This window comes from Carassius carassius, chromosome 19 (genome assembly GCF_963082965.1).
Source record: "Carassius carassius chromosome 19, fCarCar2.1, whole genome shotgun sequence".
Taxonomy (NCBI): domain Eukaryota; kingdom Metazoa; phylum Chordata; class Actinopteri; order Cypriniformes; family Cyprinidae; genus Carassius; species Carassius carassius.
Window position 1 is genome coordinate 5,410,430 of NC_081773.1, and position 26,500 is coordinate 5,436,929.

Genomic DNA, 26,500 nt, shown 5'->3' on the forward strand with positions numbered 1-26,500 from the left:
TCTGGGCATTGAGGCTATGAGTTGCTGGAGTTTTGCTGTTGGAATTTGGTCCCATTCTTGCCTTATATAGATTTCCAGCTGCTGAAGAGTTCGTGGTCGTCTTTGACGTATTTTTCGTTTAATGATGCGCCAAATGTTCTCTATAGGTGAAAGATCTGGACTGCAGGCAGGCCAGGTTAGCACCCGGACTCTTCTACGACGAAGCCATGCTGTTGTTATAGCTGCAGTATGTGGTTTTGCATTGTCCTGCTGAAATAAACAAGGCCTTCCCTGAAATAGACGTTGTTTGGAGGGAAGCATATGTTGCTCTAAAACCTTTATATACCTTTCAGCATTCACAGAGCCTTCCAAAACATGCAAGCTGCCCATACCGTATGCACTTATGCACCCGCATACCATCAGAGATGCTGGCTTTTGAACTGAACGCTGATAACATGCTGGAAGGTCTCCCTCCTCTTTAGCCCGGAGGACACAGCGTCCGTGATTTCCAACAAGAATGTCAAATTTGGAATCGTCTGACCATTAAACACTATTCCACTTTGAAATAGTCCATTTTAAATGAGCCTTGGCCCACAGGACACGACGACGCTTCTGGACCATGATCACATATGGCTTCCTTTTTGCATGATAGAGCTTTAGTTGGCATCTGCTGATGGCACGGCGGATTGTGTTTACCGACAGTGGTTTCTGAAAGTATTCCTGGGCCCATTTAGTAATGTCATTGACACAATCATGCCGATGAGTGATGCAGTGTCGTCTGAGAGCCCGAAGACCACGGGCATCCAATAAAGGTCTCCGGCCTTGTCCCTTACGCACAGAGATTTCTCCAGTTTCTCTGAATCTTTTGATGATGATATGCACTGTAGATGATGAGATTTGAAAAAGCCTTTGCAATTTGACGTTGAGGAACATTGTTTTTAAAGTTTTCCACAATTTTTTTACGCAGTCTTTCACAGATTGGAGAGCCTCTGCCCATCTTTACTTCTGAGAGACTCTGCTTCTCTAAGACAAAGCTTTTATAGCTAATCAAAGCTTTTATAGCTAATCATGTTACAGACCTGATATCAATTAACTTAATTAATCACTAGATGTTCTCCCAGCTGAATCTTTTCAAAACTGCTTGCTTTTTTAGCCATTTGTTGCCCCCGTGCCAACTTTTTTGAGACCTGTAGCAGGCATTAAATTTTAAATGAGCTAATTAAGTGGATAAAAGTGTAAAATTTCTCAGTTTAAACATTTGCTACGTTATCTATGTTCTATTGTGAATAAAATATTGGCTCATGTGATTTGAAATTCCTTTAGTTTTCATTTTATTAAAATTTAAAAAACGTCCCAACTTTTCCGGAATTCGGGTTGTATATTTAGTCATATCGTTTTAGAATAACGTGTTTATTATGAGAGAACATTCATTTTTGGTAAAATATGCCTTTATTTAACATGAAGCAAAGGATAATTTACAGCAAGATACCTCAGGAGAATAGGGTAAATATTGTAATGAACAGATATTTACCTATATTACTTATGACATTTTTTTTAAATATATTATTAAACCACTTATATTTGGATAAAAGTTTCTGCTAAATTATGAAATGTAAATGTACATTTGTGTACATTGTGCTATTCCTCGAAAAGTATATTTTAGATAATTTATTTTCGCTTCCAGTCTGAAAGAACATGTTATGAAAACCAAACAACCCAAAATCCCGAAACTGACCAGTGCATGAAAAACCATGTTTTTACCTTTAGTGTCCTGCCTTAAACTCAAGTGTCCTCTTGTGAAGCTGAAGAAGCTGCACGTTTCATAAGTGATGACCCATTTCATGTGGACTTTTTGAACTATTTGTGCACTCATCTGAAGCAATGCAATGACCCAAATCCCTGCAGTTCAATGTTGATGAATAATGTGTTCTCAGCTATTTGCAGACTGCGACTTGCCAATAGTATTTGTGAAAAACAATGCTAAACAAAGCATTACGACTTTGGGTATCATATTGCAGGAATAATAAATTAATTTCAACACAAATGGTATAAATATTCCTCATTCCTCGCATGCATAATTCAACATCATAAACACATATGTGGAGATACATACTAACCATGCATTTGCATTTTAGATTCATTATCCAACTGATTAAATGCAGCAGTGTATCTAACAAGTTTGCGGCACAGATGATTCATGATTCATGCAAACCGACCAAATAATAGGGAAACTCATCCTCTGTGAAATGAGAGATAGGTGTGGCCTGAGGGAAAATCTACAGCTGACCAATTGCAAAGCAACTGTTATGTTGGCTGGCAAGACAGAGGTGCCATTCCAAACTCTGATTGGCATGATCCAGGAGCAGATGGTGGAGGGATGGCATCCAAAACTGGCACCCAGCATGGCTCTTCGACAAAAACAGCAAAGTGCATTAAAGTATAAGACAAAAGAAAGGCTTCACGGAGATCCGGAAAACTCTAAAACCCGGAGACATACTGGGCTGCTTTATTGATAGCACAGAATGTAATTGTATAAAATATATTACATTAAACACAGTAATATCAAATTAACTACTTGTTTTGACATCCTGTTTGTAAGAGTTAATTTGATTGAAAAAAGTAGAGGCAGTATTATCTTTTGAAGTGGTCGTTGGTTTTCCTGTTTGAGTTCTTTTGGCTGTGTTGATATCAGCGAAAAGTATTGCGTTTAGCTTTCACACGCTATAATAAGGGCCACACATGGCCTCGGACGAAACCTCAATGCTTCTGGGAAAAACCAAATGTTGTTTCCCTGTTTTTAATTGGTAGTTCGGTTGATTTGTCTCTTTGTTTCGCGTTTCTTCACTAAATCATGCTCCAGACATGTTTACTTGTTAAACATACAGGGATTTGCTTCGTGATCGTAACACTTTTGGAGCGGGAATCGGATTGAATTGACAAATGATTCAGCCGTGGAGACGTGTCCCTTTAGGTTGCCTGAGCTTTTAGTCAGGTTTGATGTTGAGCTTGAGTGAAGACTCCGAGCTCAAGACAGAAAGTCACTGAGAAAATGGCTTTAAATCATGGGGTTTTATCCTGGCAAGTAATTTGACAAAGCTTCTAGGGGAAAACACTGAATGAAATGACTTAATAGAGCCCGACAACAAAATGAAAAATGTATCCTCTGCAGACAGGAGTGGGATTCCCATTCTGCTATTAAAGGTGATTGTGTGTATTTGTATTTTGCAGGGACATTTATATTTTAACATCTGCTCTCTCTGTTTTTATAAAAGTGGAGAATGTATTAGAAAAGAAAGTGTTTAAGTCACATTGGAACTTTAACTGCGGTGTCAGAGAGTTGTCCAAAAAAGATTCAAAAGCGCAGCTAAGGGGAGAAAAATGCCTATACTATAAAATGGTTTACATAAGTCTGACAGCTTATATCATATCCAGTGTGGAAAAGAGACTAGTGGGGAAAAATAATGAAATACAATTTAACAACAGGAGAGAGTAATACAATTGTCAGCAATCACTGTTCCTGTAATATTCCATTCTCTAATCTGATTTTATTCCTTTTAAAGTATTAAATTGCTCTGAAAAATAAATGTAATAAAATCAGTTTTCACCACAAGCAAGAGCAGGCAGGGATCAAATATTCTGCGGCTGTTTCAGATGTGGGGAAAAAAAAACATTTAATATAAATGTATGCTTGTAAAACATTCAATCAGATATCAAGCATCTATTGATCGTGATGTTAAAGTAAATACTTTTAGACTCTGTTTGTCTTTGGAAAGATTAAATTGTTACAAACAAAAGCAGTATATTTAACAGCTGAAATGTGCTACATTGACATAGAGAGGCTCTAATTATTTTATGTCTAATATTCATGTCTTAAGCATGCGTAATGATGAGCAAAGGCATATACGTTTTTTTTTTTTTGTTGTTGTTGTTGTAAAATGCTGACTATTGCTTTTTTTTAATAGCAAGAACTATCAACTGTAGAGCTGTTGTGATTTATATAATAATTTATTTTATTTTTATTTTTGAGGCATTTAATGAAAATAACTCAGAATTTAATTGTTACCATTATTTACTGAGGAATAATAAACTTAACATTTACTTTAAATTACTTATTGTTAAATAAAAAATATAGAATTTATAAAAAGTGACAATAAATGCTTTTTTCTAGTTGCAAAGTGTTTTAAATATAGCTTTTTTCTTTTTTAATGAAATGTATTGACCTCTAATGTTATAAACATATTGGAATAGTCATGCCTCCATTTTACAGGTTCGATAAATGAGAAATCCCCCCAATCCACTTTATTCATCTCCTGTGAGTGTTTTTTATTGAATCTTAAGTGATGTTTACTTCCTTTCTAAGTGTCTCTTGAAAGTTGTTCCAGTGGGTTTCTGAATGTTGTCTGTCCCAGGCTCGATCAGCCCCTACAGGCCGGCTCTCCGCCCAACAGCTGCTTAGACTGCGTGGTATTAAAAGACCTGATGTGACAGCATGCAGCCTACATACAGACAAATGAACATTAATGCAGTCAATGTCTGAGAGCTACTTGCTCGTTCTGATGACAGTGCAGTTTTGTGAATAAGATTCCAGTAATTCAACAAATAACAGAGTGAACATTGGTAATATTTCACATTATTGTCAAGCTACATAAATATTACAAATGTGATGAATAGTTTCATCGTTGTGGTATAAAAGCATATTTGTGCCCATCCATTTATCTTATAGCTGCTCAAATCTAGGCAAAATATTGTGCTTTAGAGTTTATTTCTTTATTTATTTTTATAATACTTTTAATATTTGAGACTAAAAATGTAACATATGCAGCAATTAAACTTGCATTTTAGTGTGCATTTAGTGCATAACACAAAGTGTGTTTGCAATTAGCTCACCAAAATCAGTATACTGGACGTTATTAGTGTAATTTAGTTCTTATATGCTGGACAGTGTAAGTTTAACCATAACATTTATTTGCCCAAACAAAACCATGTGTTTACTCTTCCAGCTGCAGCTAAGATGTGACAAATGTGTAGAGCTTAGTGCTGTTTTTTAGGCAAAGGAAGTGCATAAATTCCGCTATGTGACATATAGTAACTGGAATTTGATGAGCTGCCTCGTGTGTTTTTGTCTTTCCTTCAATTTCCGAGAGATGACATGACCTCTGTTGAACCTGCTGGTGTAATAAACGGCGCTGTCTGGTGTGTAGGACCCAGCGAAAGAGGGAAGCTATCGGAGAGAGAGAGAGAGAGAGAGAGAGAGAGAGAGAGAGAGAGAGAGAGAGAGAGAGAGAGAGAGAGAGAGAGAGAGAGAGAGAGAGAGAGAGACTCCTCCTCGTCTCCGGTGTCAAACTTGACATCAGCCTCAGAGCCGAGAATGGTAACTTGTGTCGGAACAGAAGCCCTCACATGAGTGGCATGCTTCATGGAGTTATGTACCTTGTTTTGCCCCCTCAACTGCTATCATGGATTCCAAAACCTTAATACTTTTCCTTTTTCTCTTCGCGTATATTTCCAGCGCAGAATTCATTATTCATCCGTCCAATGAAGGTAAGATAACGTCTGGAGCGCGAGACATATTGTGTCGCATCTCTGCTTCTTCTGTCTTCCCAACACTGCCAGTCGACTTGCGCTGGACCAGACTGGGGATCTGACAAGGGAAATGACATCGGAGTGAATAGTTACCTGCTTTGCAGTTTAAGGTTAAACGCTCGCTCGTTCACTTTATATCAGAGCTGCTGCTCCGAATCAATAGCTACTATCGCAGTTCTGCGTGAGACGCATTGAATTGCTTGCGCGAGAAATTTCTTAAAATATGTCGCTGCAAATTCAACTTTTAGAGTTGTTTATTATTGTTTGTTAATGTCACTTGAGCTGCGTGACAAAAGCATGTTTTGAAACGATCGATCGGTTGGGAAAGCACGAGCGCGCAACGACTGAGCGCGAAATCCAGTCCGACAATCAACTGGGCATACCGCATAATCTTAAAATAGGCTATATGGGTCTTTGTGCATTTGATTTATTTATTTTTAATTTTCTTTATAATTAAGAAATTGCTATAATTATTGTGTGGTTATCCTGTATATGGAGTCTAGTTATAAGGCATATTTGCATGCGCTGTAAGTTTGTGCGCCGAGTTTATTGAGTTGCACTGCGCTTTTGTTGTAATACGTGAAAAACTTCAACTTATTGGATATACTTTGCTTAAGATGCGTCTTTTGGGTAAACAGTTATTTAGGCTACAAGCGGCTGTCTGTCACATAACCTATTCAAATATTTTTGTTTATTTATTTATTTTAACTTAAAGCGCACGTTGATATTAAGGTAAAGCATAAACATAGAAGTCTTTATATTAACTGTTATAAGATGCGGTTGATTTTATGAATATTACTCAAAACTAATAGGTTGCATTAGAGTTTATTGATGCCGACGTTGTTCCAGTTATCTCAGTTGTAGCTATAGCCTAATTCTAATCAGACGATTAGTCAATAAATTTAAATAAATAAATACATTTGCACTTGTTGACATATTATTTTACATTTTCAATCCCATATGAGCTAGCCTATTGGATAATCTGTACAGTAAAGGTCTACAAACTGATGACATTTCGAATAAAGTGATCAAGTACAATCGTTTTTAAAGTCAATAACTTAAAATCCACATTTGAAGCCAGCAAAGTTAAGTATAGATGCACTCTCTATATTTTTATTTTTATTTGTTTACATTTATTTTATTATTATTATTATTGTTATTATTTTACAAAACAGTTGTTATTTCTAGGACACTGTCTGTGTATTTTACATCTAAACGTCCTTTGTGAAGCACTTAAAGAAGCGGCGGGGTCGAGATGTAGATGTAGGCCTAAATAAGGGGTGTGTTTTAGTTCTTTTTATATTTGCTTTATTTGCGTGTACACCCCATTTTTAAGCATCTTATGTATATCTCTAACCGTTTTGTTCAAAGTGATTAGGATTGTTTGACCCGTTCAGAGCTAAAGGCTAAATTATTTTTCTATAGTCGCTCGGGGGATGAAAGAGAAGTGAGACTTTTGTCTATAACCCATCTATAGAAGGTTGTCACATATTCGATATATAGAGCTGTTTATTAGCATTTCCAAAACTTCAGTTGCTCTTGACTTTATTTGGCCTAATTAGAGAGAGAGAGAGAGAGAGAGAGAGAGAGAGAGAGAGAGAGGGAGAGAGAGATTCGTTAATCTCATTCAGGACTGCTATGAACCGATACAAAAGATGAACAGATTCGTTTAGTGGTGTGTATTTATGTTCGAAATGAAACAGGCCAGTTTGCTATTATTGGGTTAAGAATTGATATTTTTGTATCAGAGTGTAGATCTTTGTGGAAAGATGTGTTTTTATGCTGTCAGCACAAAGATGGGCGAGCTTTCTGATGTTTCACGACGCTTTAGCTGTCTGTCCTGAGGAACAGAGCGGCTTTTCTCTCTGATTATGATTTATAGGCTGTGAATTAGGCCTGTTTTGCTGAAAAAGTATGTAATGGGACGTGTTTTTCACCAGAGAGTGTCAGTATAGAGCCGCAGCTATTGATATCATTTGGAGCAGAGTGCTGTTTTACATCTTGAAGTCGCCTAATCAGCTCAGCTGTGGTGTTTATTATATCCTAACATGATCTGAATGCATAAAAATAGTAGTTTTATTTTATCATTATTCTTATTAACTAATATTGGACGTGTTAAGCGCCAGAGACCAGTTTGATGACCTCTCGCGGCTCACCTCCCGAAATTCATACATTGACTCGTGCCTCGATTGAATTATGATTTGATTAAAAAAGCAGTAGTTGAACTATACATTTCATGTTCATATTAACTCGCTTTCTTAGAATAATAATGTACACCATGAGCATTAATTCAGAAAAAAAATCTTAAGAGACTCATAAATCCTTTCGGAGTCAATACGCGTATTAAAAGTTATAGACTTATCTATGCTAAACGAGACTCAGAAGCCTATTTCCCTCCTTCTTTAGGAAATAAACTCTAGTGGAGTTTGAAACGTAGCCTATTCATCTTCATTGTTGTATTTATTTATTTATTTCATATTAATAAGGTTTCATCACGTAACTTTACGTTAACAAATCATGGCCCTGATTCTTGACCTGACATCAGTGACTGTTCAGTTCAGACGCTTTCTTCTGCTCGGCCTGAAACGGGCCGATTTACTACACTTTAACCCTTAACATCAGCTCGTAAAATAGGGATAATAATAATCAAAACTTTAAAGTAAAGTCTTTATGCATGTAATGAACTTTAATAACCAAATCCTTGTGGAGCGCACCTCATTGAGACCGTATTCGTGTCGGTCACCGTGTGTGTTATCAGCATATGTGTGTGTAAAGATAGAGGATACAATATATGTAAGCCCGAGACACATTACTATGTCAGTGTAATTTTAAAAGCTACAGATGGGTTTTATTATTATTTTATTTTTATTATTTTATTTGATTTTTTTAACGATGAAAAAGTTGGGGAACAATATAAGTGCCGACAACTCTAGGCTAATTAACTATAGACAACAACATCTAATAAATAAATAAATAAATAAATAAAGGAAGAAGGAAAAAGCACATGTACTACTACTACTACTGTTATTACTACTAATACTAAATAAATAAATATTGCTTGACTGACCAGTTTACCTCTGTAATTTAGGTATGTATTTTCTGAATATCCAAGCAGCATATTAATAGTCAAAAAATATTATTGACTATTTTTACTGCACGCAATCTCACTCTTTTTTTCTTTCTTTCTTTTTATCCTTTTTTTCTCACAACAAAGTCTTGTTTATCTTTTTATTTTCTCTCTTGGAAAAATTATTTATTTATTTATTTATTTATTACAATTTTGAAATACAAAATATGTTCTGCTGAGACTGCTAATTGTAATTATTATTTTATTTAATACTTAAAATATATAAATTAAACCTTACTGGTTTAAAGTTTATTTAATAAACAGTGGCAATTTTCTTAATCAGTAGCAGCGGGTTTAATGCCATTATATATATATATATATATTTTTTTTAATAAACAACACACTGGAGAGAAAAAAAAAACGGAATTGATATCTTCTTTTTTTGGATCTGGGCACATTGCCTAGTGAAACATACTTCTGTTTAAAGAAGCAAGTTAATTTCTCTGCCATTTAGCCTGGCCTATGTGAGTCACGTTTGTGGTGGGTACATTTTTGGGAGCAGTGTAGTGTAATGCATATCGCCTATCCTGTCATCCGTATAGGCTACTCACGACAGACAGTTTTCCGAGCATGTGGGATTACAGCGAACAGTTGACCACATCCTTACACACCGATTTCAACTAAAACAACACCGAAATATCTCAGGAAATCTTCCCAAAGCCCATCAGCTCCAGAATAGAGCATCTGCCAAAAACATAAATACAGACGTAAACGAATCACACAACACAGCTACAATCCTAAGGTTTCCATTTTCTAACTTGTGGCCAAGATGGCGCAGCACGCAAGCCACAGCGCTCCTCTCGCTCAGACTACGACATGGTGCGGTGTGATGTCACGGTGCACTAGTTTCCAGACGGGACGGCTGATGTTTTCTAGATGTTTGGAAATTTGCTTACACTTACAATCGCATCCAATGCATACCGTATCATCAATATAACCGTAACATGTGCGGTTGTGCTGATGGGTGGAATTTGGATGGAGATGGTAGACAGAAAAGCTGTAAGCATTCGGAAGGGGCTGAGGCAGACACCCTGAGACTCGACTGAATTATTCATGGCGTAGAGGTTAATACTTCATTGCCATCGTGCCACTATGGGCAGACGCTTCGATCAAGCTGCAGGACCTGCAATTTGCTATTGTTTTTCCAGTTGAACCTGTTTATTTTTGGTTTTTCGGATAGTTGAGTTGGGGAATTAGTAAACACAGAGCGCCAAATCCTGACAGCTCTTGAATCGAAAACCCAAAATGTGGTTTGACTTGTAAGGAAGCCATAAATCATGAAACGTACAAGCACTGACCTCTTGGTTTTGGGCTTCGTGGCGACCCTTGGTGAAGATAGACCAGCTGCAGGGGAGGATCTAGTGCGGGTGAGAAAAGGGTTCATTGGAGCAGCAGTGGATATTTTGGACACACATATCGCGGCCTCTTGTTCTCACTGGAAAACCCTTTGAAAATAATCCGCTGTGTTTCTTATACACCCACAGTCAGATTTTAATAAAGCCAGGCATCAGCTCCTCATGCTCTCTGAGGACCCGGTGGTTCTGAGGTGTTCAGACATCTGACTCTCATCTTAATTCAATAACAGATTTAATTAACTACCTGAGAGGTGAAGAGGACGGTGACGAGAGAAGGCAGTGTGTCATTTATGGGCCATATGGTCTCTTAAACCCATGCAAATCTCATCCAGATCATAATCGTCAGCCGTGATCGCAGATATGTGTAATGTTAGTGGCTATTTTCTGCGAGTGCTGAATGCTATTCGCCTGAAACACAGTGAGATCTTAAGAATTATGTGACAAGGAAGTTGTAAAAGGGCAATTTGTAACACACTACATTTCTTCACAAACAAGTTGTTGGAGTGATGATACTTATTCAGCATGTGGGTTGTTGCCACATAGCATCCACGTTTCTTTTAAGAGAATTTTAAATAAAAATATGTAAGAATTTTAATTTAATTTAATTTAATTTTCCTTAGTTAATTTTATATGTTCATGCATTGTGGTTCATTCATTTTCAAAATTATTAGTCAGTGATATTCAGTGTAGTCTGTGAATATAGTGTAATAAAACCTGCTCTTTTATTTATTTATTTATTTATTTGTAGATTGTGTTGCTAAAAATTAATTTTCACAACAGGATATTTCAACTCACCAATAGTATTTCGTGTCAAATACCCACAGTATGATATGAATGTGAAATTATGATGTCTTTGACATATAAATTAGAGACAAAGGTTGGAATCCTAGATTATTTTCTCGCTCCCATATTGATTTACCTATTTGGTCTGGTTTAGTTGGTTGGATGAGATGGCCGTTAGATCAGCTGTTCATAATCAGCCCTCTGTTTTGAGCTTGATGCTAAATGTTTGGTGGAGAGGGTGGGAATGACGCTGGCTGTGATTTCCTTCTCTTACATCTGCAGAATTCGCCTCACCCATGTAGCTTTCTAATTTTATGGTCTCAAATTTCCCTGGTCGGCTCAATTTGAAATGCGGGCTCGGCTCATTTAGAAATTTAAATTGGAACCAACGGAGCTGGATGAGAGCTGCCATTCTCTGACATAAGCAGATAGCTTTATTATAGTTAATAGGGATCGTCTACAGTATGAGAACAGCCAGCTGTTTGGCTAGCGCTCAGGTGTGCTGCTGTTTTCTGCTGGAATTTGATAATGGGGTCTGTAACAGACTGATATATAGACTAGAAGTCAAAATTATGGATGCACCTGACTGAATTTATATTTATCGTGATCTTAAAAATATTCTCATCTATAGAAAATAGATAAAATAAAAATAAATTCTTAAAATTATACACAGGCAAATAAAAATGGTCCATGTATGAATTTGTTTACAAAACAAAAATTTCATTTAATTTAAAATTGTTCTATCGTATGATATACTGTAAAAAAATTCAAATACAATTTTTATTGATAATTCAGTCAAGCAGACGCCATAAAAATCATATTTTTTATTTGTAATTTGATGAATGAAAAACAATAGATTATTCATAACAACTAAGCAAGTAAAAAAAAATACAAAATTATGAATATTGAAAATAAAATACTAATATTAAACAGGTTATTTTGGCTTGATTGTTCCTATCAATATTTCAATCTGCTTACTTGTCATATTTTGGTCTCTAAATTAAATTAAATTAAATTAAATTAAATTAAATTAAATTAAATTAAATTTGAAATGTGTTTAATTTAATTCTATTTAATTTATTTTAATTTAATAAATAGTTCAGTAATAATGATTTATAATAATAATAATAACATTATTATTAATAAAGTAAATAAATGATAAAGTTAAATAATGAAAAGTGTTCAGCATAAATGTGAACTTCAGTTTTTTTTGGTCATTAAAATGTTAGATTTGCCCAGTGTTTAGTAGTAGTAGTATTATTTCCATAATTAAAAAATATATACATATATTTTAACATTTTGATGACTTCTATTGTTCTAAAAAATGCATCCATAATAGTCCAAATGTCTGACTGGTACTAGGTACACATTTTTTACGTTTAGAAGGTGTATTGGCCCCGACTTGAACATCATGTCACGCTTTGTGATAGGAAAATAAATACTGGCAATAAAGTATATGTTTCTAGGCTCTTTTAGAAAAGAAAGGTTTATGTCATCCATGTCCCATATGTCCATTTGTGGTTTGGCTGGATGTTTTCTGGCCGTCGCTGTAGAGAGAAAGAGCGACACAGCTATTAGCAGGGGCCATAGACGCCTTGCTGAGTGGCCCACATGTCAGCTGGGATTATGCGTTTACTGTACGCCGACGGAGGCTTTTGTTCTCTCTCTTTGTGCCTGTAGAAGCCTTGCTCAATCAAACAGGAGGCGTTGTTATGAGAGCAGGAGACACTGAGATGTCAAGAGCTTGTCACGAGCTTCCCCCGCTGCAGCACGCCATGCAGCCAGCCAGCCATCTTTAATAATGCAGTCATTTCTCCTTGCTGTCCTCTCCCATTGTTTTAGTTTTCATTTTTCCGTTGTTTTATTGTTGTTTACTTCATTTTAGTTGATTGGATTGGACGAGGATTTGATATTGTTTAATAAAAATGAAACTTTCTGCACAAACAGAAATAAATATTGAATACAAAGGCAGATACAGATTAAACAGTGTATGAGTTAAATAAAACAATAACATCTGAGAATTTTCAAATATTTATATTGCGTAAATTACAACAAAAAAGAAATAATAATAATAATAATAATAAGCAAAATATGAATGGGACATAAAGAATTTGTGCTATGAATGTATTTGTTTTCAATTCAATTTTAGATATTTTTTTTTAAAATGTGGTGAATAAATTATATTTTATGTTTTCAAATAAATAACAAAATCGATAACTAATAGTATTTATTTAGGATTGATCGGTATGACTAAAGTAATATGTTATGAGTAGTCATATATCACATGAATTGAATTTATCATGTGTATATCATAAAGCCGTTTATGTATAAATATTTTATAATAAATATTTAGAAAGTGAGGAAGTGAAATAAAAATGACAGCGTACTTTTAAAGCAAAGTTAAACGCAAAACATATTGCAAATATGAAATATATTGTGAAATACTGTGAAAAAAGGAAATAAAATAATAAACAATAATTATTAATACAAGTTGTTATGTGAATAAAGTAATTATATTAGTGAGCAAATGTAGCATTTTGCTTTATTTTGAGGTGACGTAGTTACACATTACATGTGTGTTTATAGATATAACAGTAAATGGTGAAATAATTAGTAACATCACCTTAAGGTGAAATGTTTTAAAAAAAACAATCTTCTTCTAGCTTCAATCTTTTATCAACACATCGCTTTAATATATAGAATCCTTTCAGATGGTGCTTGTCAGATAAAAGAAACCATTTGTGATTTGTTTGCCTTTTTAAAGATGCCTATCAGTGAAATAATACTCTGAAACACACAAGATCAGCGTTGGGTCAGACATTATGGATCCCGTCATGCACAGGGTAACAAGGGTAACTTTTCTCCAGCCGTTAAAGCTCATGCAGCTAACTGAAAAATATGTGTTTGAAGGATGAGTTCGTCGACTCCATTGTTTGTTTAATTGGATTGTGGCATAAAGCAGTGCAGCTGAGTAAATACTGTGTTGATGGGTCTAAAAAGGCCTAACTGCTTATTTGTTTCTCTCCCCTTCTCTCTTTTCTACAGTTAACCTGTTGAACTCCAAAGCAAGCCAAGGGGAGCTGGGCTGGATATCATCCCCATCCCATGGGGTGAGTGCTGGAGAACTAATCCATATGTTTTAGTGGAAAAGAAGAGAACAGAGATTTCATGCTGTGAGGATGTTGTTGGGGAGCCACAATGTTGTGTGCCGTTTTTGGGGCATTTATTATTTTGAGTTAAGCTTTAAAAACAAATATGATAATATCAAGTGATTTTGTTTGGATTATTTTATAAAATAAAAAGGGGCTTGACAATAAGTGTATATACACTAACATTAGTTAGTGAACTGATAAAGTTAGAATAAAGTTAGAATGAACTGATAAAGTTAGAATTAAATTTTAATTTTTAAATACTAATTTGATGTAAATACTAAATGATAATTTTTTTTGTGTGTTTTGTAAAATGGTCTCTTATACTCACCAAGGCTGCATTTATTTAATAAAAAAAAATACAGTAAAAACAGTGTGAAATATTATTACAATTTAAAATAATTTCTAATTGTTATTCCAAAAAAAAAAAAAAATCTAATTGAATATACTGTAAAATGTAATTTATTCCTATGATTTTAAAGCTGAATTTTCAGCATCATTACTTTACATCAACAGTCTTCAGTGTCACATGGTCCTTCAGAAATCATTCTGATATGCTGATTTGGCAAAAAATATTTTGTGTTTCTAATTATTTGACACTGCAAAGAAACCTGAAAAGGAATCTATCACGGTTTCCACTAAAATATTTAGCAACAAACCCTCAACATTTATAAGAAGAAGAACCATTATTCATATTTGAGCACCAATAATAACTGTTAATAAATGAGGGTCAGATATTAGATTGATTAGCACATTTACATATATTAGCATATCAGAATGATTTCTGAAGGATCATGTGACACTGAAGACTGAAGTAATAATGCAGAAAATTCAGCTTTCACAGGAATAAATTACATTTTAAAATATATTTCAGCAGGAAAAGTTCTTTTAAATTTAAATAATATTTGATCAAATAAATGCAGCCTTGGTAAGAATAAGAGATTTCTTTCAAAATCATAAAATAACATTTTAATTATTCCAAAGGTATTTCAACCATTTAAAAAAAAAAGAGAGAAAAAAGAGAAAAGAAAATACAGACAACATATACAGTATTATGATCATTATAAAACAAAACACGAGAACACTAAGCCCAAAGGTGTGTTTTTCATGTCAGTGCAGAATAAGTCAAGAAACTTTATTTATGTTGTCAAAACCTCAAGGTCGCAGCTTCTGATAATAACCATGTTTATTTGTCGAGCAGTACAGGTATTGGTCTCAAGGGTTACTCGGACCAAACCTTTCTTTAAACTTTATTATGTGTTAAAATGACTTGCTGGCAGTTGCTAAAGGTAATCCAGTAATTTGTTCCATATAGCTGCCAAACCTTGTTTCCCCTCGTTCTTTTTTACTGTTGGCACAGTAAAACATGAAGCTTTCCTTTCTTAGAAGCAAGAGAGAAGAAAAGGGAAGGTAAAGAAAAAGAAAAACCCAAAAAGGTTATTTGCATTTTATATTAAGTGCTTTTTAATGTAGAGTGCGTTTATGGACAATTGAGTAATTGCACTAATTTGCTAGATTAATTTCTAAACGTACATAAGTTCAACAGAGAAAGCATCATTAATCTTTACAATAGCCATAAAGGTGATTTAGAACGAAAAAGGAAATCCCTCGCAGATACGCGCTGAATGCTCTGGGATTTATTAAGGCGGCATGTAGCCGTTGTCACGATTACAGCAAAGATCAGGTTCTCAAGGTGAATTAACTCTAATTACTCAGGACTTCTCCTTAGTTTGGAGCGATAAGCATTTTGCCCTGAAAGCTATGCCCTCAAAAAATGATTTCAAATAATGTGCATCTGCAGCGCTGACACTGACGGATGGGCAGCCCGCCTTCTGCCAGTGTAAGCACAAATCGGCCCGGTTAAAGCAAATTAAGAGCTAAAGCCCATTGCGGCCGCCCGCTCAGATAAGGCCAGTAAATATAAACCGGTCCTGCGCAGACAGCTCTTTAAACATGCAGCGCTGTTTATTACAGCCTCTCCAAATTGCATCAGGCCTCAGCCTGGGATTCATTACCCAAGGCAGTCAGATTACTCTGCGTGTGAACCGCTGCGATCTGTTGCGCTGTTCTGAGGACTCGACGCAATTGTTCTCTGAGTTGGTAAAGAGCGTCTTTGCTGTGGCGTCTGTGGAGATGCCGATTAGAGCTTGATTGGTGGGTGTAGTTTTGGGGTTTGGAATGCCTCGTTTCTCTAAAGCTGTTTTAGCCCAGGAACAGATCGAGCAGTGCAAATGGATCTTGAACACTGAACTCTGGCTTGGCATTGGCATTGTTTTTAATTCCATTGAAGATTTCTGAATGAATAACTGGATTGATCTGTCGCACTGGGAGTATTGGTGGCCGTACTGGAGAGCAGGCCAGAAATGTAAATGTTCTGGGTTGCAAATATGTTTCATTGTTTTAAAATAGTTTTCTTTGGTTTGGGTCGCAGAACTAGATTTAGAGGCATGTAGAAATATCTATGCATACAGTGTAAAAATCTTCATTTAGAATTGATTGGTTTGACTAAAATGATATTCTATGGTATATGGTATAGTCTTATATCATATTGGATTCATCATAAGTATATCATGTAGTAATGGATAACTTTTGGACAAAGTTAACTGAGAAAATGTATTGTGAAATGCAACTATATATATATATATATATATATATATATATATATATATATATATATATATTATATTATTGTTTATTTATAAATTTAAAATTTTTTATATTTATGTGTTATATATCAAAATGTTATACATCTAACCATATCTAAAAATAGGTGAAAAAAAGACACCTTACTATAAAGTTAAAAAAAATTTTGCAGACAATATTAAACCAATTTTATTTGCTTCAGTAAAGTAACAAAATAAATAGCAGTTATCTATCTATCTATCTATCTATCTATCTATCTATCTATCTATCTATCTATCTATTGTTTATTTAAAATATAAAGTAAAATATGTAATGTGACTATACACACAGATAGATAGATAGATAGATAGATAGATAGATAGATAGATAGATAGATAGATAGATAGATAGATAGATAGATAGATAGATAGATAGATAGATAGATAGATAGATAGTTTAATTTGACGAATGCAAAACAGTAGATTATTCATAACAACTGAATAAGTCATCTGTGCTGAGTTAAAAATGAAAACTCAAAAGCAATAAAACTAATAAAAAACAGATTGTTTTGACTCAAACTTCATCAGCATTCCTTAATAACCTACTTCCTCGTCATATTTTGGTCTCTAAAAATCTGGAGTAGAAGCCAGAAGATCTGCTGTGTCGTAGCATAATCGACTGAGACTAAACAGGCAGCAAACACAAAATTTTCATTATGCGTTTCTGAAGTCACACTCCGTCAGTGCCTGCAGCGAAAGACAATATTTCCAACATGATGCTAAAACTCATTTAGTTAACCCCCACACCCCCACCCCTGAAAGAAAGGAAACTGTGAAAGGTCTCCAGCTGTACAAAGTGCAGAGAAACCCCCCTCTATAAAGGTGGATTAGCACGTCATATGGCCTCAGCGGGGTGAGCGGCCAGCACACAATGTGTTATGGTTCCTCTGTAGTAAAAGCTGTGATGAAAAGGTATTGACTGATAGGGTACAGTTGTCTTTGAGCCCTAGTGCAAGAAATCTTAGATGGTGAAGCACTTGTCATTTCAAGTGTTTTTTTTCTGCTGTATTCTGGGAATGGGGTGGGCTCACGGGCCTCACATATAAACATAAGTCTTTTTTCAGTTTTCTTTTTGGAATGATTTGTGTGTTCAATTTAGTTTGGGAGGTGCATTTCTTTGTAATATAATATGGATGAGTTTATGCTTCTTGAACGGTGTTGGTAAGCTGATTTGAAACTGTAGCTTCTCAAAATACAAGCTGCACATAAATTAAAGTAATTTAGTAAGGTACACTTAAATAGTTAGCAGCACAACAACCAATCAACAAGAAGCTAGCTACACTAACTCTATGTAGGGTGGCAATATATTTGTTTAATTAAGTCAGATAGTTTCTTTCTTTCTTTCTTTCTTTCTTTCTTTCTTGTAAAAAAAGAAGTGTGCTAAATTATATTGAATAAGCATTAGTAGTGTTCTTCATCTCTTTAAAGTATACTTTAGAAAACTTTACTTGCAGACAATAATAATGAAATAAAAGGCCTTGTATTTAGTTTCATTGTATTTTTATTTCAGTTTGTTATTCAATATTACATTTAAAGTTAATATATTTTAAATGTAGTAAAGTGCAACATAATCATTATAAATTTGTATTTGTATATATTTTTAAATACATGACATAAATAGATATTACATTAATCATTTAATATTTGCATATTTACCATAAATGCATGTCAGTGCATTCAGCAGTAAACTTTAACCATATTTCAAAGTCAATTATAAAATTACATATGAAGATGTAATTAAGCCCTATTTAAGTTGCTCTTAAGTTCAGCCAATTTCATTTATCATAAACTTAAACTTTATTATGTTTTATTTAATTGCAAATAATAAAATTGAGTGTCTGAAAACATTACATTCAGTTTGCACTTAAAAGTATATTCTTTGGAAGTATATTATTTTCATATTCTTTTTAAAGTTCTGAAGTGAACTTTTTTTCACAAGGGATCAGAGCAGTGTGTATTTAGCTAGCATTTTGCAAGCTTTTTTTTCTTGACCAGTTTGTTTACATGAAGTGATTTCAATAAGATGCATCATACTTCCCATCTGTATATGAGAGAACATTTCTCAACAGTGTGTTCGAGCATTAAATCATTTTGCAATGCACTTTGACAAAATGCATTGATCTAGTATTTTGTCCCTTGTCAAAGCAGCAAAGCTACTATTATGCTATCGAAAAATTGTGATTAGGATATTTGGGATGATATTTTAGTTAATTACTCCCCAACCCTTTTACGCAGTCGGTTAAATCAATGTTAAATTAATTAAGATGGTTTCCGAAAGAGAAAAACATTTGCTAAGAATGGATAACAACGGCTAGTGTTAGTTCATTTCTAGTTACATTTTGTCACTTACACTTTTATTCCACTCAAGCTTTGAACAAAGTGTATTTGCAGTGGTATCGAGCCCTCGGTGTACAGTTGTCTGAGCTCAGTCAGAGCTTTGTTTGTGTCAGTTAGTACAAATGTGTAGTTGAAAGCGAGCAGCCATCTCTTCCAGAAACTCATTTCCTTTGCTAGATCTCCCGTGTACACATAAGTGCGTCTTTTCCTCCGTGCCCTCCCCGGCATCCCGGCGTTCAGACTCTAATGGAGTCCTCGCGAACAGAATCCGCTCTAATTTTGTCCGTCATAATGAAGAGAGTGAGATTTGATAGAGAAACCGTGTGCACCTATTCAGGAAATGTGCATGCAATGCCAGCGAAAGCCAGCGGTATATGTCAGTCTTCGCTAACTAATGCAATTCCATTGTAATACGAGCGAGAGGAGGATTATAATTTTATTACATATCTGTCTGAAACATAAGCTCTGCTCCACTTTGTCCACAAGTGCCAGGGAATCTATTAGTTTAAAGTACCAGTTGGCCTGTGTGCACACTGAGTGTACACAGGGGGGAGTTGGGCCGCAGCCCTGCCAAATGTACCAACTGCTGATTTCCTCGTTTCTCTACTGCTTTCCTTGCTGGAGGGGGATTACTATTGTAAAGTGATATTCGGAGAAACCTAAAGTCATCTTCGGTCTGCCCGTCGAGTGTAAAGTTGCAAAGCACAGGGCTGACGTCTCCCGCTGTGGAGAAGGACATACAGATTGGTGTCCAATCGCTGTTGGAGAACTCAAGAAGCTGCTGTCCATAAAAGAGATATCCAGACAGGGCTTTTACAGTTTTTCCCTCTCTATAACCGGGTGGTATGTGTTATAAAGCAAGGTTATTAGAAAGAGATTGGCTTGGTCTATGTTGATGTCATTCATGGCAGCAGACAGTCCATGTAATACACTATTCTCAAGTGTTTGTGATTTACACATCGTATATGACATTTCATTTATTTTGGCAGCCGTGGTTTCAGTACAGTCATTCTCTATCCAGTTTGATAATGCGGTACAGCCCAGGCACCTGGACTTCATCTCAAGCATTGGCTATGCTGGTGAATGCAAGTAAATAGCTCTCAAAATGCAGCTGAGACAAATGACCGGCTGAAATTTCCACTGATTTATTTCAATTTGCATCATATTTGTTCACTTTGCATGTTCATGAACACAATATCAGAAGCAGATTCCGTTGTTCTGTAATCATAACACATCCTTTAAACCCTGCTTTGTCACAGATTTACACAGAATCCGGAAGCATGTTATTTATACAATGCTGTACTGCTTTTTGCTTGTTCGTTTATTAAATGCTTTGGCTAATTTAATAATGCTTTCAGCTAGCAGTTTAAGTGCATTGCTCTCAGCTCCATTCAACACATTTTATCATGTTTAAATCCATTCTGCGAAATTCCAATGATTGTATCTTAATCAGCTTAAAATGTTAAGAAGAAAAAAAAAAGATCTGGACTGGCCTAGCTATCACTTAACTGTTGGTGAGCCAGCTAAAGAATGAATTTGATTTCGTTTTTTTTTTTTTTTTAGGCATGAAAGAAAATTCACATCCACTATATAAATTCATGTTATTGAACTTATTGTGAAATATATATCCATGCATGTGTTGCAGTTCATAAAATATATATGCATATATATATATATATATATACTGATTGTGCTAAAGTGGGAGAATGGAATTCCAGCTGTCAGTGAGTTAAAATGGATTGCTTTACTTCCAAAATAAAGGCTGTGTTTCTAAACAATAAGATGCAAAACAATATATAAAATTCTGGAGATCTTAACAACGTGCTGAAAAAAAAGCTCCTTTTGGGGTGTTTCATTAAACACCCTCGCAGTTGAAACACAAATAGGCAATTCTTCAGTCTGAGGGCACACTTGTTCTGCTGGGTAATGAACAGCTCGCAGCCACTCCAGAGGACTTGTCTCACTCAGCCAAGGGCTTTTATAAACTTCAGCTTGACTGAGAGCCATATACTACTCCATTATTGTGATAGAAAACACTGCCTCTCAGTTCATCATTTATTTTGCTTTGTGCACGTTAAACTTCAAGACTTCTGGCCACATTGTGGCTTCTGACACCCTTAGTGACAAAACAAAATGATTTGTCAGGCTCGCTTTACAAGGGAGAGAATGCAAAGTGGAGGGCCTCATTAATTATGTCCCACATTAATTATCCGAACAGGGGAGATATTAATTTGAAACGATTCATTATTCCAAGTGTGTTTGAGAAATAAATAACCTCGCCTCTCAGGTGTTTTACATTCTTCTCGGTTCCGTTGAAATGCAGGAGTACTCTAGCTGGTCATTTCTCTCGGAATAGATTTGATTAACTTCTTTCTCTTTTTGCAGTGGGAGGAAATTAGCGGAGTGGATGAGCACTACACACCCATCCGGACCTTCCAGGTGTGCAACGTGATGGAATACAGCCAGAACAACTGGTTGAGGACCAACTGGATTCCTCGCAATTCTGCACAGAAGATCTATGTGGAGCTCAAGTTTACCCTGAGAGACTGCAACAGTATTCCCATGGTCCTGACCTGCAAAGAGACGTTCAATTTACACTACCTGGAGACTGATGAAGACCAGGGAAGTAAGTTTCGCGAACACCAGTTCTCCAAAATAGACACCATCGCCGCCGATGAGAGTTTTACTCAGATGGACCTGGGCGACCGTATCTTAAAGTTAAACACAGAGGTCCGTGAAGTGGGGCCCATGACTAAGAAGGGCTTTTACCTGGCTTTCCAGGATGTGGGTGCCTGCGTGGCCCTAGTTTCGGTGCGGGTGTACTTTAAAAAATGCCCTTTCACTGTGAGGAACCTGGCAATGTTTCCCGATACGGTACCCACGGACTCTCAGTCGCTTGTGGAAGTTAGAGGCTCATGCGTCAACAATTCCAGAGAGGAGGATCCGCCAAAAATGTACTGCAGTACCGAGGGAGAGTGGCTGGTGCCTATTGGGAAATGCCTGTGCAACATAGGATACGAAGAATGGGGAGTCGCTTGCCAAGGTAGAGTTTTTCTCTCACACGCACACTTTTCTCCTTACAGTCCCTTTTTCATTTCACGGGCCATTTTCTTCCTTTCATCAGCGTAATGTTCTAGCACCAGCTCTGTAGACAGCAGCTCTAAATGGGACAGCTGAGTGTGTCCCTGGAATACCATTCATTTGTTTATGCTACTCATTGTCTGTAATGTTTCTAAACTCCATGGTGAGTTGAGTATCTGTCCCTCGCTCGGAGTGCAAATGGATTCTTCCCAGATACAGACACACCTCTGATCTGTCAGCCGTGCTTCGGAGAAAGGAATTTGAGAGTCTTGTGTAAGCGAGGACAGAGAAGATCTGTGGTGCAGACCCCCTTAAAGGGCAGCTTGAAGCAGTTAAGCTTGTGAAACACTTCTCCACATCACCTCAGACACACAAATAGATGCAAGTTAGTCATTGAAGAGGGATAAGTGTGTGTGTGTGTTTGATCTGAAGCATATGAGACATTTTTAGAGTCTAATAACACAGATTCTCTTCATGGATTCTCTTTATATTTAAACATTTTAAATAAATCTTTCTTTGTCTCGCATTAGTTTCAGAATATTAGAGCTGTGATGCTAGAGTTTTGGAGGTAAATGTAAATCACAGAGGGTACAACATCTTATCCCCTTACTTAGGGTTAACTATTCACCCCTTAAAGGTTCGTAGTAGTACCTTAAGGTACTACTCTGCATTCTTTCAGTGTAAATATCAAGGTACTACCAGTGTAGTTGCTAGAGCTTATGGTCCCATTGCAAAGATTTTGCTATATGCGGACCCCTCATAGTCACGTTCAGCGGTGGGGGCCCTCAGTTGTGCCCCCCTTTCAGCTTCCGGTCCTTTGCACTCTTTCCCCTTTTTCCCTCTGGTAGCTATGCCCATGGGTACTACTCTAAGGTACTAATATACTGTCCCAGTGACAAGTTGTTGTAACTTTAAAGAAAGGGTGTCCAAACTTGCTCCGGAGTGCAAACGTCCTGCCGAGTTTGCTCCAACTTGTCCCAATACATCTGCCTGGAAGAACTTAATCAGCTGGTTTAAAGGTAACTTCAAAAGTTGTGCTATGTTTGACTCCATTTGCAGTTCTATTTTCATTTTTGAATTTAAGAATACATCCTGAATGTCCCCACAAGGCAGCTTGGTTTATCTTTAAAGTATTTGGGTGAGAACCGCAGTACTTTTGCACTATTGATGTGAGTGCAGTAGTTTTACGATTAAGTATTTGTTTCCTTTGAATTTACTGTGCAAACTTTACATGCACAAAACCACATTCACGTTTGTCTGTTGCAGATTCATTGAAGGAATGCAGAGCTTCTCTCAAACTAAATTTATTCAGAGGGGAGAAGTCATGAGAAATAGTCAGGAACATGCTCAGGAATATGAATCCAATCAATAGTGTTTTGCGTTTTGCAACAATGGTGAACTCTACTGTAATTCACATACAGTATTCACTTGAGACCACTTTTTCATCTGTTTTCACCCCAAAAAGCACAAAAGGCATTAGTGTGAAACCGTCCTGAGAACAATTTGCCTGGTGTGTAAATGTGTACTGTGGGTCTTGCTGTGATTGGGAAGCTGATAATAGATTGGCTGGCAGCTGGTTTGAGCGCTTCAGTCCTGCCCATGGTATTATTTGAGTTAAGCCGTCTCCCTGGAGAAATCACTTCTGCTCTTCATAAAATGCTCTGTGTCTATCCTCGACTCCAGCACTACCCAGAGATTTTAAAGAATTTCGCCATGCGATCTGTCCAGCTGTGTTCCAGCTTGTGTTCAGTTTGACGTCTGTGTTTGTATTTATGTGTCTGTTATGGAACACTATATGTGGAACAGCTGCAAAATGGGTCATGAGGGTGTTTACATCAACATGCATCTGAAACTCGCATGCCATATGCAAAGTGATGAGAAAAACAAGACCACCCTACTCTTAAAAAAAGAGTATGCTGTTATTCCAGAGATTTTATTAACCATAGCAATGATGGGCTGAACTTAACCTCTTGTTCTAGTGTAATTGGCAGAAGGTGATTAAATCATTAAGAATCCGTCACATCTGACCTTGTGATTAATTGATTTCAATAATACTTAAAGGTAAATGATAATATAGTGTATAAACTTAAAACTGACTAAACATGTAATTTAGTCCACCTGATGCCCTCATTTCCACAATTTATCTAAAGTAGTGGCACATTTCAACAGTTAAAAATTTGAAATCATAATATTGTTCCTGCCAAACCAACAGTGTTTATTTTAACATTTACGGTAATACTGTATAGTTTAGAAATTAACACTCATTTTAACTGAGTTCAGTAGTTTGATTATGTTTCTGAGAGCTTTTTCATTTAAAACTTCAGTGATGATAAAATTTTAAAATGTATGATAAAAAAAGTTAAATAAAAAATCTGATTGAAGATTAACCAGTTATGTTTTTAGTTTTTTTCCTTTTTGACTTTTGACGAATTGGAATGATATTCATTTGACTGCAGTTTAATTAGTAATTTAATACATTTAAAATGTAAGAATTACAATCGTAGTGTGACAATAATCATTGATGAAAGATCGTTGATCTTCAAAGTGAAGGATGTTATCCTTAATCTTTAAATAAATGTTAGTAATTCTTCAGGTAATATGTTATTTTAAGGACATATTCTCACTACTAACTAGCATGCATATTTCTATTATACTGGCTGCATATTAGTACTTATAAAACACATATTAATGCCTTTTCCTGCATAACCATAATTTAGATTCCTTAATCCGCTCCATACCTAACCTTAACCACTACCTTATTAACTATTAATAAGCAGCAAATTAGATTGAGGCAAAAGTCATAGTTAGTAATACTTTATTTTACAGCAGAATGTTGTTTGTTAATATAAATGAACATTAAATATGATAAATAAATAAATAAATATATATATATATACCTATGACAAATGTAAAGTAATAAAAATAAATAAATATCAATATTTAAAATACTGCACAGATTCCGTTTCAGAATCTCTTTTGAAAGTTCCTCATTAATATTCTTAAGCAGACACTATTTGTCTCCTAATTCCTCATGCATCAAATGTGATTTATATGAAACACATGTGATTTTGGCGTTTCTCGTTTTACCCCATGAGTGGAATGAAATGTGGAATCAGCCAAACACACGGTGAAACTGAATACAAATGCTGATGTCTGAGGCCTGACCATACATTTCAAAAAGTTGTGCGTGGTCATGCATTTTTGCTGGCTAGTTTTCTAGCCTGTGGTTTGGCAGGAGTCGTGTAAAACTGATGTCTCTGAAGGTGACTGCTCCATACAATTTATCAATCCAAACACCCATTTGTGGCGTGTAGAACCAGACGCCTGTCAAGTGACTCAGTGTGTCTCTGGGATGTAAATGATAATGACAGGGCAATGGGAGGGCTTTGATAAATACATGAATGAGTGAGTGAATGAACAAGTTACTGAGTGAGTGAGTGGATGAATTAAGTGATGTAATGAAAGAGTAAATGAATGACTGGATAATGAGTGAATTAGTGGAGGATTTGAATGATATTCAATGAGTGACTGAAAGAATGAGTGAGCCAGGGTTATTGTTAACTAAACCTATTAAAACATTTAAATAAAGGTGAAATAAAATAAAATATAAGTATTAGATGGAAAATAGAAAAATGTTGCCTTGGTGTCTGATTAAAAAGAGTTGAAGTACTACAACTACTAATTGGAAATATATAAAAAGTAGGACTAAACTAGAGCAAAAACTGAAATAAAAATACATTAAACATAAATACAGTAGTAACATTAAAATAAGCACATAACAAAAGTACAAAAAATTAACCTAAAAAATTAATGAAAACTGAAAATATGAAAAAATTATTGTAACATAACTAAAATTATAACTGAATTTCACATTTGACTAAACATACATAGTACAATTTAAATAAAAAGCACATAACAAAAGTACTAAAATGTAAAAAAAAAAAAAAAATTTTTTTACAGAAAACATAAAAAACTATAACTGAATTAAACATTAAACATAAATAGTAGTATTAAAATTTAAAAATAAATATATATATATATATATATATATATATATATATATATATATAAATAACCTGAAATTATAAAATAATATAACGTTAATATAAATTTAATACTATTAAAATAATATAATAACCTAATAAAATAACCAGATTTTTTTTTTTAATAAAAGCTAATGCTAAATATTAATAGAAAGTATAATAATTAGTGATTGATTGATTTGATTGATTGCTTGATCAGTGCGCGAATAAACAGAAAAGTGAATGAATGAATCTCAGCATCATTTTTGTACACTTAATGTGTAGAATTTAGTTTTAATTTAGGATCTCATGAATAAATTTCGACCGTTCCTTCTCCTGATCGCCCTGTAATGTCACCCGATCATGTCAACGAGCTTTGCATTAAAAGCGTGATTCTCCATGT

At 35.4% G+C, this 26,500-nt stretch overlaps 1 protein-coding gene across 2 annotated transcripts in view; it reads left to right on the forward strand.

The window, feature by feature from the left end:
* Positions 1-5,310: 5,310 nt before the first annotated feature.
* The window catches only part of LOC132094922 (ephrin type-A receptor 3-like), a 119,970-nt gene continuing 98,780 nt past the window's right edge, over positions 5,311-26,500 (forward strand). For both annotated transcript variants that reach the window (XM_059499591.1, XM_059499590.1), the window contains exons 1-3: positions 5,311-5,520; positions 13,873-13,937; positions 21,380-22,037. In XM_059499591.1, the coding sequence (XP_059355574.1) occupies positions 5,436-5,520; positions 13,873-13,937; positions 21,380-22,037 (808 nt within the window). In that variant the 5' untranslated portion in view covers positions 5,311-5,435. The remainder of the gene's footprint in view (positions 5,521-13,872; positions 13,938-21,379; positions 22,038-26,500) is intronic.